Source organism: Chanodichthys erythropterus, chromosome 5, assembly GCF_024489055.1.
Source record: "Chanodichthys erythropterus isolate Z2021 chromosome 5, ASM2448905v1, whole genome shotgun sequence".
Taxonomy (NCBI): Eukaryota; Metazoa; Chordata; class Actinopteri; order Cypriniformes; family Xenocyprididae; genus Chanodichthys; species Chanodichthys erythropterus.
The window spans coordinates 3,007,554-3,021,817 of record NC_090225.1 but is presented as its reverse complement, the minus strand read 5'-3'; the positions used below and the strand labels follow the sequence as shown (position 1 = coordinate 3,021,817).

General features: G+C 35.8%; 1 protein-coding gene across 7 annotated transcripts in view; it reads left to right on the top strand.

Annotated features, from left to right (window-relative positions):
• The window catches only part of lyst (lysosomal trafficking regulator), a 104,951-nt gene that overhangs the window by 11,557 nt on the left and 79,130 nt on the right, over positions 1–14,264 (top strand). For 5 of the 7 annotated variants that reach the window (XM_067385658.1, XM_067385656.1, XM_067385661.1 and 2 more), the window contains one exon: positions 7,651–7,742. In XM_067385658.1, the coding sequence (XP_067241759.1) occupies positions 7,651–7,742 (92 nt within the window). Of the gene's footprint in view, positions 1–720; positions 815–4,531; positions 4,605–7,650; positions 7,743–14,264 lie in introns of those variants that run through there. The other 2 variants (XM_067385659.1, XM_067385662.1) reach the window with 2 other exon arrangements.

Genomic DNA, 14,264 nt, shown 5'->3' with positions numbered 1-14,264 from the left:
AAATTATTGTAGTCTCCCCCACAGGAAGAAAATACTAAGAACATTATTTGACACATATTATTCATTTTATAAATTTTACTAGTAAAATCTGTGTCCCATTCACTAAGAGAGATAATTAATGACAGCAAAGAAAACATAGGAAAAAGAGAACCATTTAAATGCTGTAATTTTGCATAATTTACAATGCATAATAATGCATAATATTAGTATGTAATTAAATGTAATTTATTATTTAATAAAAATTAATTTAAATAAATAAAAATACTGTTAAAAATCACATATTATTTGTTTGTCACATATAGTAGACCATTTTTGTGCCGTGGGTAATTTTTCGCCCGGCTACCACCGCAAGTATATTTCAAACCTGTGGGAAGCACTGTGTTTACACAGCACACACAACACCACTCCACGTTGCTCTTGATTTCTCAGACAGAAGAGCTGTCAGTCAATAAACGTGAAACAAAGTAACTTGCTTTACTTATTTGAAATGGTAACACATATATTTTGTTGTAAATTTAAAAGTAATGCATTACTTTACTAGTTACTTGAAAAAGTAATCTGATTACGTAACTCGCGCTTTAACTGAATGTTACTTTTGATCTAATCCTCAACATCAGATCGTTACAGTCTGAGTTAATGTACAAAACACTACAAGCAAAAAACGAGAACTGCTTTTTGACCTCTTTGCAGAAGCAGAAGGAAAATGACACTTCTGCAAACCCGCTGTATGTATTCTGCGACCGACTCAATTAAACCGTACCTACGCTAACTGTGACTTCCTGTGCAGCATGTGTGTCTGAGCTATGGAAATGGGGTGAGAACGTGTTAATTAGATTTGCTCAGTTTTTCTCCCAGGCTCAAGAAAACGTATGATCCACGGCAGTCTCTCAACTGATAATGAACTAGTGCTAAAATTACTCAAACCCAAAGAATGAGCTGAGAAATATACAAATGTGCTTAAAAAATTTGCTTTTGCGTTCTTGAATATCAAATGCAGTATGTGCATTGGAGCGTAGATAATTATGGGCATGTGAAATTACTGTTACAGGTGGTGTTTTATTGATAACTAAAACAATTAATTGAAGTAAAGCTGAAATAAAATAAAGAATGAAAATTGATGAAAAACTTACATTGGAAATGTTGCCTTGGAAACTAAGTGGAAGTATTACAATGACTGAAACTAAAATTGATATAAATTAAAGATAAATTGAAATATTAAAAAGATAATAAAAATATAAAAGCACATGGCAAAATTACTTAAAATGAAAATATGAAAATAAAACATAATTCTAAATATTAATAAATACAATAATAGGATATAAATAATACTGGTTGGATAGTCTGACCTTCAGTTCTGGGGCGAAAAATGAAATTGATGCATCCTAAATAAAGCTGAATTACCTAAATTCACTTAATAGTAAATGCTCAGCTGATAAAAAGGTTGTTGAAGGTGTTCAAGTTTGAAATTATGTTGTTTGTTTTAACTTGTTTTGCAAAGTTTTAAATACCACTTACATTAGTTGTGGTGGGATTATCATCTGTACAGTGATTAAAGGATTAGTTCACTTCAGAATTAAAATGTCCTGATAATTTACTCACCTTCATGTCATCCAAAATGTTTATGTCTGTCTTTCTTCAGGTGAAAAGAAATAAAAGATTTTGATGAAAACATTCCAGGATTTTTCTCCATATAGTGGACTTCACTGGGGTTCAACGGGTTGAAGGTCCAAATGTCAGTTTCAGTGCAGCTTCAAAGAGCTCTACATGATCCCAGACGAGGAATAAGAGTCTAATCTAGAGAAAACATCTGTCATTTTCTAAAAAAAAAAAAAAAAAAAATTATATACTTTTTAACCACAAATGCTCGTCTTGCACTGCTCTGTGATGCTCCACGCATTACTTAATCATATATGAGACATATAATAACACTCTTATTCCTCATCTGGGATCATGTAGAGCTCTTTGAAGCTGCACTGAAACTGACATTTGGACCTTCAACCCGTTGAACCCCAGTGAAGTCCACTTTGTGGAGAAAAATCCTGGAATGTTTTCCTCAAAATCCTTAATTTCTTTTCGACTGAAGAAAGAAAGACATGAACATCTTGGATGACATGGAGGTGAGTAAATTATCAGGAGATTTTAATTCTGAAGTGAACTAATCCTTTTAAACCATGTTTTATGTTGCAGTTCCTGAAAACAGTCACCAGTTAATTAAATCTGATTACTCATAATGAATCTTTGGGCTTCGATGCTTGAGAAAGTTGTTTGAGAATCTAATATAATCTAATGTGTTTGTAAAAATCAAATGTGTTTCCATTAATGTCATCACTGACATTATCGTAATCCCCTGATATCAGCGCTGCTGTTTTATTCATGTTTGGTGGCGTTCACTCGTGTGACTCTGTGACAAACAGCTGACAGGAAACGCAACCCGTTCCTGTAAAACTGTGTTTTTTCCCCTGAGTATCCAGTGACACTGGATCAGTGTTTTTATTGAGAAGTCCAGCTCTTGGGTCACATGAACTTTGGGAAATTATGATCCACAGTGTGGAAAACACTGTGACTGTAAATAGGACTGGAGAAGAGCAGCAGAGTCTGAATCATTGCCGTCACAGAATATGTTTAGGATACAGTAGCATATTTATTTTTCAGTATATAGCAGTGCTTCCCACACATAGACTTTACTTGGGTGGGCCGCCCACGTATAATAACGGCCGCCCAAGTATATTGGAGACACATTTTTGTTTTTATTTTTTTTATCCTATTATACTTTTATATCCGCCCAAGATAATGAAACCATCCGCGATCGAATTACTAGTCGTTTCGTACCTGCTCGTTATGTGTGCGTCAGAACTGTTACTCCCGCTGACATTCCCACGGACGCTGCATTTTGCAAAGTCACAAGGGGGCGCTGTTGCGCATTCTACAAGCTCGCGCAAAACTGCTTCAAAGTGATTCTCAATCAATGAAAAGCGCAGATTTATGCCAAACAATTGCTAATGAACTCAAGTTGATGAATTATTACAATGTCTACTTCATGGCCTTTATATAAAATGTTTTAGACCGTTGTAAGAATCTGAAGGATCAGCCTGCAATAGTACAGACATTTCAAAATAAGAGTCCTGGTGTATTTCGGGCTTGTTTATAATTAAAAGTCACACGCTAAGTTTTTTCTTTTTCTTTTGGGCATTATTGGTATTTTGGTTACACAATAAATTGTATTTAATCTGATTTCCATTTAATTCATAGTAAATTATTGTAGTCTCCCCCACAGGAAGAAAAGACTAAGAACATTATTTGACACATATATTATTCATTTTATAAATTTTACTAGTAAAATCTGTATCCCATTCACTGAGAGAAAGGTGAACCATTTCAATGCTGTAATTTTGCATAATTTACAATGCATAATAATGCATAATATTAGTATGTAATTAAATATAATATGCTATGTAATTAAAATGAATTTCAATAAATAAAAATACTGTTAAATGTACATGTAGTAGATGATTTTTGTGCCGTGGGTAGGCCTAATAGGAGGATTTTTCGCCCGGCTACCACCGCAAGTATATTTCAAACCTGTGGGAAGCACTGATATAGTATACATGTTGTGCACAGTATGTGACTTTTCTGCATGTAATACATATAACCTACTATAGGCTACTATAGGTGAATTGCAATATCTTACAAATCAATTGATTTGACATTTCTTTCTCAGTGTGACAAGTAAAATATCAATAATTTCAGCTTTGATTTTTAAGGTTTATGTTTTGTCTTATTCAATCAGACTGCCAAAAATATATTTTACCCAAGAGGTAAAAATGCAAAACAACAGTTTTTACAACAAATTTGATCACTGCAATGTCAAGTCACCTTTATTTCTATAGTGTTTTATACAATACAGATTGTTTCAAAGCAGCTTTACAGGGATAAACAGTAAAATAATGATTCAATGATGCAAAGAATTCAGTTCTGTTCAGTGTTTCAGTGATTCAGTGATGCAAAGATCAGTTCAGTTCAGTTCCATAACTGTGAAAATTATGGATTGAGTTCAATTAATCTATAAAGCAGCTCAATGTGAATTAAATGTGATTGTTTTGATGTGTTTCAAAAATTTAAGTAGGACCTATAGATTTGTAACTGTTTGAGACTGTGTTGTGTTGTCAGTGTTGACAAAATTTTCCTGCTTCTCCAAAGTGATTTGTCACATGACACTCAGGCGATTGGTTGAAAGAAACTGTATGTGGAACAAAGTAACCATAAGTAAAGATGAAAGCATTAGCAGTGAAAGTAAAAGATCCCTGTACGCTGAAGAACTTTGTATACCATGACCTGTTTGTTCAGTGAGATTGAACCTTGATCTGAGTCGCTTTCTAAATCTACAATCTAGTTATAGTTACATCCTCCTTTATCCTTCCTGTTTCACTGTCCTTCTGTTCATTATTTGTTTTCTTCTCTGTGTATCATCATCTTCATCTTCTGTTCGTCTCATTCCATCGGTCTCTTTCTCTCCTGTGTCACGTGTTTCCAGCCCCTCGCTGTCCATTGAGCCCCTTACCATCATCTACAATCTGATGTTCACATAGTGGGACCCTGATTATCTGGTGAGTGTCTGAAGCCTGCAGAAGGTCATGACCTCTGTTACCTTCAATAACCCTGCCTTGAAAGTTTGATAGTACTAACGAGTTGTATGGAGACTAGATTAAAGTGTGTTATTGGAGTGATTGAGTTTGACCTTTTCAGATAGGATGATGTTTCTGGGCCGTGACTCGCTATTTTGAGATATTTCAGGAGATTTTAAAGGAACAATTTTTCTACAAATGCAAATTGTAATCAATTACTTCGTGTTCCACAGAGGAAGAAAAGTCATATGGGTCTATATCAGTAAAAGATAACATTTTTATTATTATTAGGGGTTCGAGCATGTAGCTCTGAAACCCTATTGTAATTGTTAAATTTTCCAAGGATCTGCATTCTCCGCTGAAAATGATCCCAATCGGCCTGACGGGGGCGCTACAGCAGTGAAAAGTACAAAATGGCTAAACGGTTAGGTGTATGCTCAAGTGTCTTGTATCGTCGGAATCGCTCATCGCCAAAATTTTTGTGTATTTTAGATTTTTTGAAAAACTTGTGCGAACTAGTCCTAGGTTTTTGGCCCGATGAAACCAAACCAGTGCAGTGAGATCTATCAGTGGAGTCTGATTATCAATAATTATCAAAAACAAAGTTGAAATTTCGATTCAAGGTCCCTAAGGCCCGCTAAAACATTCAAAGTAGGTGGAGCCACTTTTACTAAAATGGCTATAATTCATGAACAGACTGAACTAAACTCAGCACACCTATGTAAGAGCTCATTCTGTGGCTGTGTGAAAAAGGACGTGGCAACTGGACACATGGTGGCGCTATAAAATGAAAAAAGACATGAAAATGGCTATAACTACTTCACCGTTAGTCTGATTTACTTGAAAATTGGCGTGCAGCGTCTTCGTCCGAGGTGCCATGATAGTCTATAAAGTCATGTCTGCCATCGGCCAATGAATTTTGAACAGCTATCAGACAAGGTTAACGGAGGCCGATTGGAACGAAACTCGCTGGGCCCTAGAGGCCTGTGAGAAATTTGAAAGAAATCGGCCACCAGGGGGCACCTTTGTATTTTTCACATGCATAAAAAAAATGTGTATTGTGCGATTTTTCACACATGTCTATGACAATCGTACCACATGGTAAAACTCCTCATTCTGAGCAACTTTGCCTCTAGGTCCGCCTCTGTCCATCGACTCATTCGTTAAATATTGGAGATTATTTCAAAAACCAACTTTGGCGAATTAGTCCTAGGTTTTTGGCTCAACCTCGATAACTGTTGAAAAGCTTTATATATTTCTTGTATTTGCTGTAAATGGTCTTTTCCATCTATGATCGAGATGGTTACAAGCTTGCTAAATAAAACAATAATACCTTTTTAGGCATGTGCTTAAAGGCCTTAAAAGCTCTTGAACCCCGATAATTGCAGCTTACAGCTATTATCATTATTAGAGCTGTCAGGATTCCTTGATTAGAGTGCTTGATTTAAAAAATAAATCTTACTTGCAATTTACCCTTGTCGATTAACCCACAAAATACAGGAAGTGACACATTCCATGTACAAGAATCGCATTATTAGAGCATTTTCTTTTAAAACCATTTAAAACCCATACTAAAGCATAATGCTATTGAATGCAATTCAATTAAATAAATATATGCACTTGAAATATTATTAAACCATGACAAGTTCTTGACAGATTTTTTTGAGATTCATATATTTATTTTATTTATCCATTTATTCATCCATTATTTTTTTATTTTATTTTATTAGTTTATTTTAATGACCCTGACCCATAAAATGTTATTGGACAAGTTTTGTGAGATTCATCCATTTAGGTCAGGTAGTATGTGATTTGAGGCACAGCCTCAGTGATGTAGCTTTATTAGATGAAGATGATATTACGGGGTTGCTTGAGGTGACTGAACACTGAAACTAGGAAGTGATTTATTTGTATTGAGCTGTTAAAACTGCTCTATTCTGTAGGAATCTGAAAAGGAAGGAAACTGAGTCACTCGTTTTTTTATTGCACATTTTCTCTTGTTTTTAGGGTGAAAAATGACTTGGTTGTGTTCCTGATTTTTTTTTTTGAGATTCACCCTAAAGAGAGCAAAGCATGTCAGTCAGCCATTGTCGCCTGTTATTTTTAAAAAATTTTTTGGAAGCTGGTTTTGTCCGTGTCAAACGCTTTTGTGGAAGCTGTGGATTAGTGAAGGGCACCCAACTGACTCTCGCTGCAGCAGCTTCTGTGACGTGTGCGTGGAGTCTGACAGCTGGAGGATCAGTCAAAGCTGCTGTCGAGCCTTTGACGGCATTAACCCCCACGGTTACTAGTTAAAAAGGTCAGGTGGCCGTCTACAGATGGAAATCCTGGGAGGATTAGACATTCCTTGAGTTTAATTAATGTGTCTGCCTGTGATTTTTGATAGGTATTTTATAATTTAAATATTTAAAAAAATGACCCTCGACAAGTTCTTGACAGGTTTTGCGAGATTCACCTGTTTAGGACAGATAGTCTGTGATTTGAAACGCAGCCACAGTCATGTAGTTGCTCCAGCAGCTGTAGTATATTTCCCTGAGTCTGGCCTCTTACTCACTCGCTCATGTGAGTGGAAGTTGCTCCATGTAATGTGATTATTCTGTGTCTGTTCCAGTAAATGGAGGCTGGCAGGAGAAACAGAGACGTCTTTGGATTTTTTTGCGCACTCACTGGCCGAGTGAATGGAGGAGAAGTCTTTATTGATTTAAAAACTCAAAGACAAAGACAATGTGTATCTCATTTCCATACATTTGTGTAGAACATATCTACAAAGGACATATTTAAAACAAGTGTTTGATGCACTTATAAAGTATTATCATATTGCAAAGCTCCCTTGCCAGACCATTTTTGTGGCACTTGCTCAATTCAAGCAGCGCGATTACGATTGCTCAAAGTTATATGTTTGATCAAACTCCTAACCAATGGTGTTAAACTAGTCCTTCACTCGTCCAGTGCTACAAACATGAATGCTTCCTCAAAACAATCTTGTTCATCAGTGCAATCTGATGATGTTGTTTTCCTCTGATTTCAGGTCAGTCTTCAGTGCTTGGAGAGATTTCTGTGCACATTTCACTGTGTGAAACACCTCAGTGACCCGAGAGGAAAAGATGCGCTCAAATTCTGGTAAGCTTTTACATGATGATCCGCATTACTATGTGTTTAAGCGTCTTTCCGTTTAAAGCAGTGGTTCTCAAAGATTGGGGCGCACGGGTGTACTGCAAGTGGGGCACGGGAGATCAGTAGAAAAAAGAAAACAGTGTTGAAGTGTCTGAATAGCAGTTGATGCTAGCTGCCTTTATAAAGCAGCACCAAACGTTGACTTGTCACCGTCTAAACAAAGCCTGACGTAGAAGTTCCTCGCCATAGAAAAGCATCTCATCACAAGCTGCTATTGTGAACGTGCTGCTCTTCTGCCGTTTTTCAGCAAGAAGACGTACAAGAGCTTGTGAGGCACTGTCGAAAGAGCTCACTGCAGCCACCGATTATACATTTTTTTAAAGGTTCAAAAGGGGGCGTGACCAAAATTTTGAGAACAACTGGTTTAAAGGAATAGTTCACCCAAAAAAAGCAAGATTTTGAATAACATCTTTATTGTTTCACTAAAATTTATCTGCATTTTTGTCACCAAATAAAATCGCATTTGCGATTGAAAATTAGTGTGTGCGACTGAAAAAGTAATTTACTGACCTGATCAGATCCGGTTCTATAGGGGTGCTAGCGGGTACACCCTCAGTTGAAACTAATTAGAGCATATTGGCCAAACAGATTTTGCAAACGTACCAGTGCGTATTTATGTTTGCACTTTGGAGAGCGTGGAAAGAGAACGTGTTTTTACAGCGTTGAGCAATGTAGCCAATCACAGACATATCTGTCAGTTTCTTGAACACAATGGCCTATCAGAGGCCTTTAAGTTATATTCCACTCCCTCTCAAAACACTGGAGTTTGTTCAGTTATGCAAGCTTGTGAATCCTCTCATTATAACAGAGTACAGACACGATGTAATAATAATTCAAGAAACATGAAGTTAATACGTGTTGTGACATACGTTTTAGGAACACTTTTGTCAGATTTTGCTCTATTTCATATTTTTTTATTCATAGCATATTTTATATTTATAACATATGATATAGTTAAGCAACATTACACGACCAAGAGTACAGTTTTCCTGAATATGCTGAATTAAAACATCTAGATTGAAAATGTAACACTGATTTCATACAACAGTTCAATAAACTGTTAAAAGTAGTTAAAATTAAATCACTTACATTTTAGATGCAATGTTGACAGTTTTTGCTCTTGTTTGAGCAGCGAAAATAATTTCAAACAAAGATCACAGCAGAACCATAGTGCATTTCATGACAACACAATCGTGTTTTCATTATTGAATGATTTGGTTGAGTCAAAGATTCAGTGACCCATTCATAAACAACTGCCTCGTTCTTGAATGAATCATCTGTTTGAATGAATCGTTTGAATGAATGACTCAATGACTCCCTCATTAAGACGGTCACCTGCCGCCACCTACTAGCGGTTTAGTTTTATGTTTAGAAGTATCATTCTTTCCAGCATTTCTTATTTGTATATTAAAAAAAAAAATAGATAGATAGATAATAAATAAAACAATCTCATAACATTATTTAATGCAGTTGTAATTTTTTAGTGTAAATGATTTAATTTGAATGGTAACAGCCCTGTAGTGTCTTATTATTCTAATTGAATTTATTGATCAAATTTAAGAATTTAAAATGAAAGATGAAGCATGCACATTTAATAAGATTAGGGGGAAATAAGCCTTTTATAAAGGTAAAAAAATGCCCTCGGGGTAAATATCACAAATATGCAGAATTAAATGTCAAAGCTGAATGAGAATATTGACTTAGAATAAATTATATTTACAACACAAAAATCCTATTTTTTCTAGTGAATTTTTCGAACTTTTTGAAGTTGGGAGCACCAGCGCTACTAAGTAAAAAAGTTAATTTCTAGCCCTGGAATGGATCTGCGTTTTTAAACGAATATAGTGAGTAAATGATTCAACGATCCATTCATAAAGATAGTCGCTTGCTTCGTTCCTGAATGAATCAGCCGTTTGAATGAATCGATTGAATGAATGATTCAATGAAGACAGTGACTGCCGCCCAATACTGGCAGTTTTAGTTTCATTTTTAAAGTAGCATTTTAGTTATTTAGTATTTCTACTCATTAAACAGTCTGTAAACCTCTGTGTCACCTCTGCAGTGCAAAGATTAATTTTGTTGATAGTGATTTATTTGATTGGTAACTTATTCTTAACTCAATTTATAAATATAAATTTAAGAATTTGACATAAAAGATGAGACATTTAATAAGGGGTTCCTAAAAAGAAAGCGAAGAGCCCTGCCATGTCACACAACCCCCCCCCATCACCACATCCCTTTAGGGTCTCAGTAGCTTATTTTTATGAGGTATTTTACGTACATTCAGATCACAGTTCTTGATCAGTGTATTTTGTGTAATTTATCTAAATGCCTGATTACAGATCCGCCCTAAGTCCTTTGAACCTTGTGTCGAAATCAACTCAGAATCATAGCAACCAGCATCTAGAGCTCATGTTAATTAGCATTGTGTTGAGAGAAGCTGATCGTTTGAGGCGAGCGTTACAAAGGCTTTCTTTGTCTGGCCGAGGGGCTACTTGCCGTGCACTCAATTAAGTGTGTTTTCTCAGCTCCTAATCTTTATCTCATGATCATGTGCGGGTCCTGGAACTTTAGACAGAGGAACTGGACAAAGCTACAGCCCGTTTGATGTGAATGCATTAACCCTCTCTTATAGCATGTGATTATTGCATATGAAACCCTTGGACCCTTTCAGAACTTTTATCTGCTTTGAGCGAGATAATAAAGTAATTACTTTGTTAAAGGAATAGTTCACACAGAAATTAAAAATGTGCATGATTTATTCACTCTTATGTTGCTCCAAACTTGTCTGATTTCCTTATTTTCCATACATAAAGTAGACTTTTTTCATCTGTTCCACTTTACCATAGGATATTGTTAAAGTGGAACAGGGAGATACTGGTAAAATGGGACAGCATATCAAGTTATGAGTTTATTATTAACTTGCAAAGCAATAATAACGATAATGAAATGGGACTGCCATATATACTGTACACAGTATAGTGTATTTACATGTGGGTAGTGCAGTGTATTTGCATGTCACAAAATGTATTTCAGAATCAAATTCTTAGATGTTCATATTAGCATATGTTTCAAACAAAAACAATATTTCAAATAAACTATATGAATATACTAGACAGTATAGGGTTGCACAATTATGACAAAAATCATAAATGTTGATTATTCCATTGAAATTGTAATTGCGATTTATTAATTAAAATGATCATGATTGCATTGAATGTTGTTTTGAATAGCTTTATACCATAGTTTGAAGCAACTGCATGCCATATTTTTTTTTTTGTAAAAATAAAAAAACAAGCTGAAAACACTCTTCCTGATTTACCACCAGGGTGGTTCCCCGAGAACTAATGTTCCCCTAGGGCCATTTTCCTGATTGCATTCGCACCGCCAGTAGGAACTCTGAAGTGACGTAAACTGCACTTGTTGTTGTGACATTTATTTTGACGGCGCTGAGCCAGAGATCGCATTCTCCATCTTCATTAGTTTACAGTCTGTTTAACAGTCCTTTTTAATACATTATTAAATAGAACTGTTATAAGTTACAAAGAAAGTAGACAGTATATGCAAAAAGTATTAGCTTTTGCCGTGTGGTTGATGCCCAATGTCGCTAGCTGAGCAGAAATACATAATCATGTTTCGTCTGGTCCACTCAAAGTTGTGCTGGATTTTCTCCTTGGCGTAAGGTTGAGAGGTACTTCTATCACTGTTTTCCATGTTTGTAGAGTTAGTTCATGGAGTAAATATACAGGCTGTGTACATGGCTTTTTAAAAATGGCGGGTGCTTGTGTTTCACATTCGTTTGACCAATCATTGTACACTTACATCACTGGTAGTTCCTTTTGTTCTGGGTTAGATTTAAAGGCTCTGAGTTTGATCTTTTACACTCTGAAGAAGTCATAATTCACCTTTCACAATGTAACATGCTCTAAACACACCTCTTAAAGGTGCCCTAGAATCAAAAATTGAATTTACCTTGGCACAGTTGAATAACAAGAGTTCAGTACATGGAAAAGACATACATTGAGTTTCAAACTCCATTGTTTCCTCCTTCTTATGTAAATCTTATTTGTTTAAAAGACCTGTAGAACAGGCGAATCTCAACATAACACAGACTGTTACGTAACAGTCAGGATCATTAATATGTACGCCCCCAAAATATTTGCATATGCCAGCTCACGTTCAAGTTATTAGACAAGGGCAGCCAGTATTAACGTCTGGATCTGTGCACAGCTGAATCATCAGACTAGGTAAGCAAGCAAGAACAATAGCGAAAAATGGCAGATGGAGCAATAATAACTGACATGATTCATGATTATTTTACTGATATTTGTGAATTGTCTTTCTAAATGTTTCGTTAGCATGTTGCTAATGTACTTTTAAATGTGCTTAAAGTTACCATCGTTTCTTATTGTATTCATGGAGCGAATACAATAAGAAACGATTTAAAGGGGCCATAGCCTGAATCAGTGCATAGTTAATTATGCCTCAAAGTAGGCAGTTAAAAAAAATTATTAAAAAAAATCTATGGGGTATTTTGAGCTGAAACTTCACAGACACATTCAGGGGACACCTTAGACTTATATTACATCTTGTAAAAACTGGTTGTAGGGCACCTTTAAGCATGCAGAATAATGTAAGTGGATATTTTTTGTTGTAATCGCGCCTTTGAACGATTACGAAATTGTGGCATCAGTAATAGTTATCGCGATTAGAAATTTTATTAATTTCCATTGATTAACATTAGAAAGCTACATTAGTCAACATCAGCTAACAATGAAAAATACTTTTAAAACATTTGTTAATCTTAGTTCAACATTTACATATAAACTATTAAAATAAAAAAAGTTGTATCTGTTAATATTAATGGCCCTGAGCGAACATGATCTTACGATGAACCATTGTAATTTTATTAACAAAGTGCAACAAATTAATTGCAAAATTGGAATTTCACATAAAACATTTGCGAATAAAGCAGCGTTTCCAACTTATGTGCTATACAGAAACAAAAACATCACTTCCTGGGAAACTGGCGCAAAATATCAGTAATGAAAATGGAAGTTGCTGCAGTTGAGGAAGCTACTGTGGCTCTCTTTTCCTCGATTATAAATGACTTACATCTCAGACCATGCAGACGAAACACAATTAACATCGTGTTCTCTTCCGTTCGAATGCTGGTGTTTGGGAACGCAATCATGTGAGATGCTTCTGGAAGGAAATTAAACCAAATCATTGTGATGACAGGCTCAGGCTTTTCAGAATAACGAAAACAATATTTGAGATGCTGTGCAATGAACCTGATCCACTGGTGAGTCCAGTTATCCAATCACATCCCCTGCTGAGGCAGTTTTTTGTTGCGCATCGAGGGATTTATTTGGTAATGTGTTTCCATTGTAGTTTATGCTTCTTATCGGATACTAAAATGATCTGACTCAATTGAGCACGCAAGTTTTATTATGCACATTTTTAGAATTTATGCACATCTTGGCATTTCCATCCAGCATTTTTTATTTTTTATGCGATATACCTAAATTTGCATAAAAATAAGTGGATGTAAAGAACATGGCTAGTGTTGGTTATTGCATTAACCTAATGGTGAACCATTAACCTTATTGTAAAATGTTACATTATCTTAATGGGATTGTATACAAACCTATTCCAAAGCCATATGATTTGCTTTCTTCTGTTGAACACAAACAAAGCTATTTCGAAAAATGTTCGTTTTTGTTTTTTTGTCCATACAGTGTCTTTTGAACCCCAACATTCTTCAAAATATCTTCTTTCATTTTCCATGTTATATTGGAGAGGGTTAAGTAATAGGATTGTTTCAGTGTTTGACAAATGGCAGGTTCACCATCTAAGCTTTACAACTAAATCTAATTACTCCAAGTCACCCCCGGGCCTGACCAGAAGTTTGCTTCCCAGCCTGCCCCTGTACGGCCATGTGACATCACATGCTTTCATGTGATGCACTGATCAACTCAAAATCTGGAAAGCTTCCATCTGAAATTCCAATTTAATGGAATTTACAGAGCAGGACAGAAAATTCAGTCATTAGTGAAGCATGGAGGCATGCGGACGCAGGCTTGACTCTTGCGGCTTAGTTTACTACGACCATGAGTGGAATATGTGGCTGAAACGCTGTGGACGATGGTGGAGATTTTGAGTTCCACTGCAAGCTGGTTATAGGAGGTAGGTTGTCAAGAATACTGTGTGTTTCTGGGTACTGTGGATTTAAAGAGGCGTGTCTTTATTGCACCAACTGGGTGTGTTTATTGTGGGTGTGGTAGAGCCGCTGTGATGTAAATCATTTTAAAATGCTAAATTGTGTATTTGAGTACTGTGTAACACAGAGCATGTGTTTTTAGGGGTGGGCGGTATATATAAGGTCTGGAAAAGTATGAAAAAAAAAAAAAAAAGCGTGCATGGAAAAATATTTGTTTCCAGACTATTTCCCCTATTCAGTTTTCT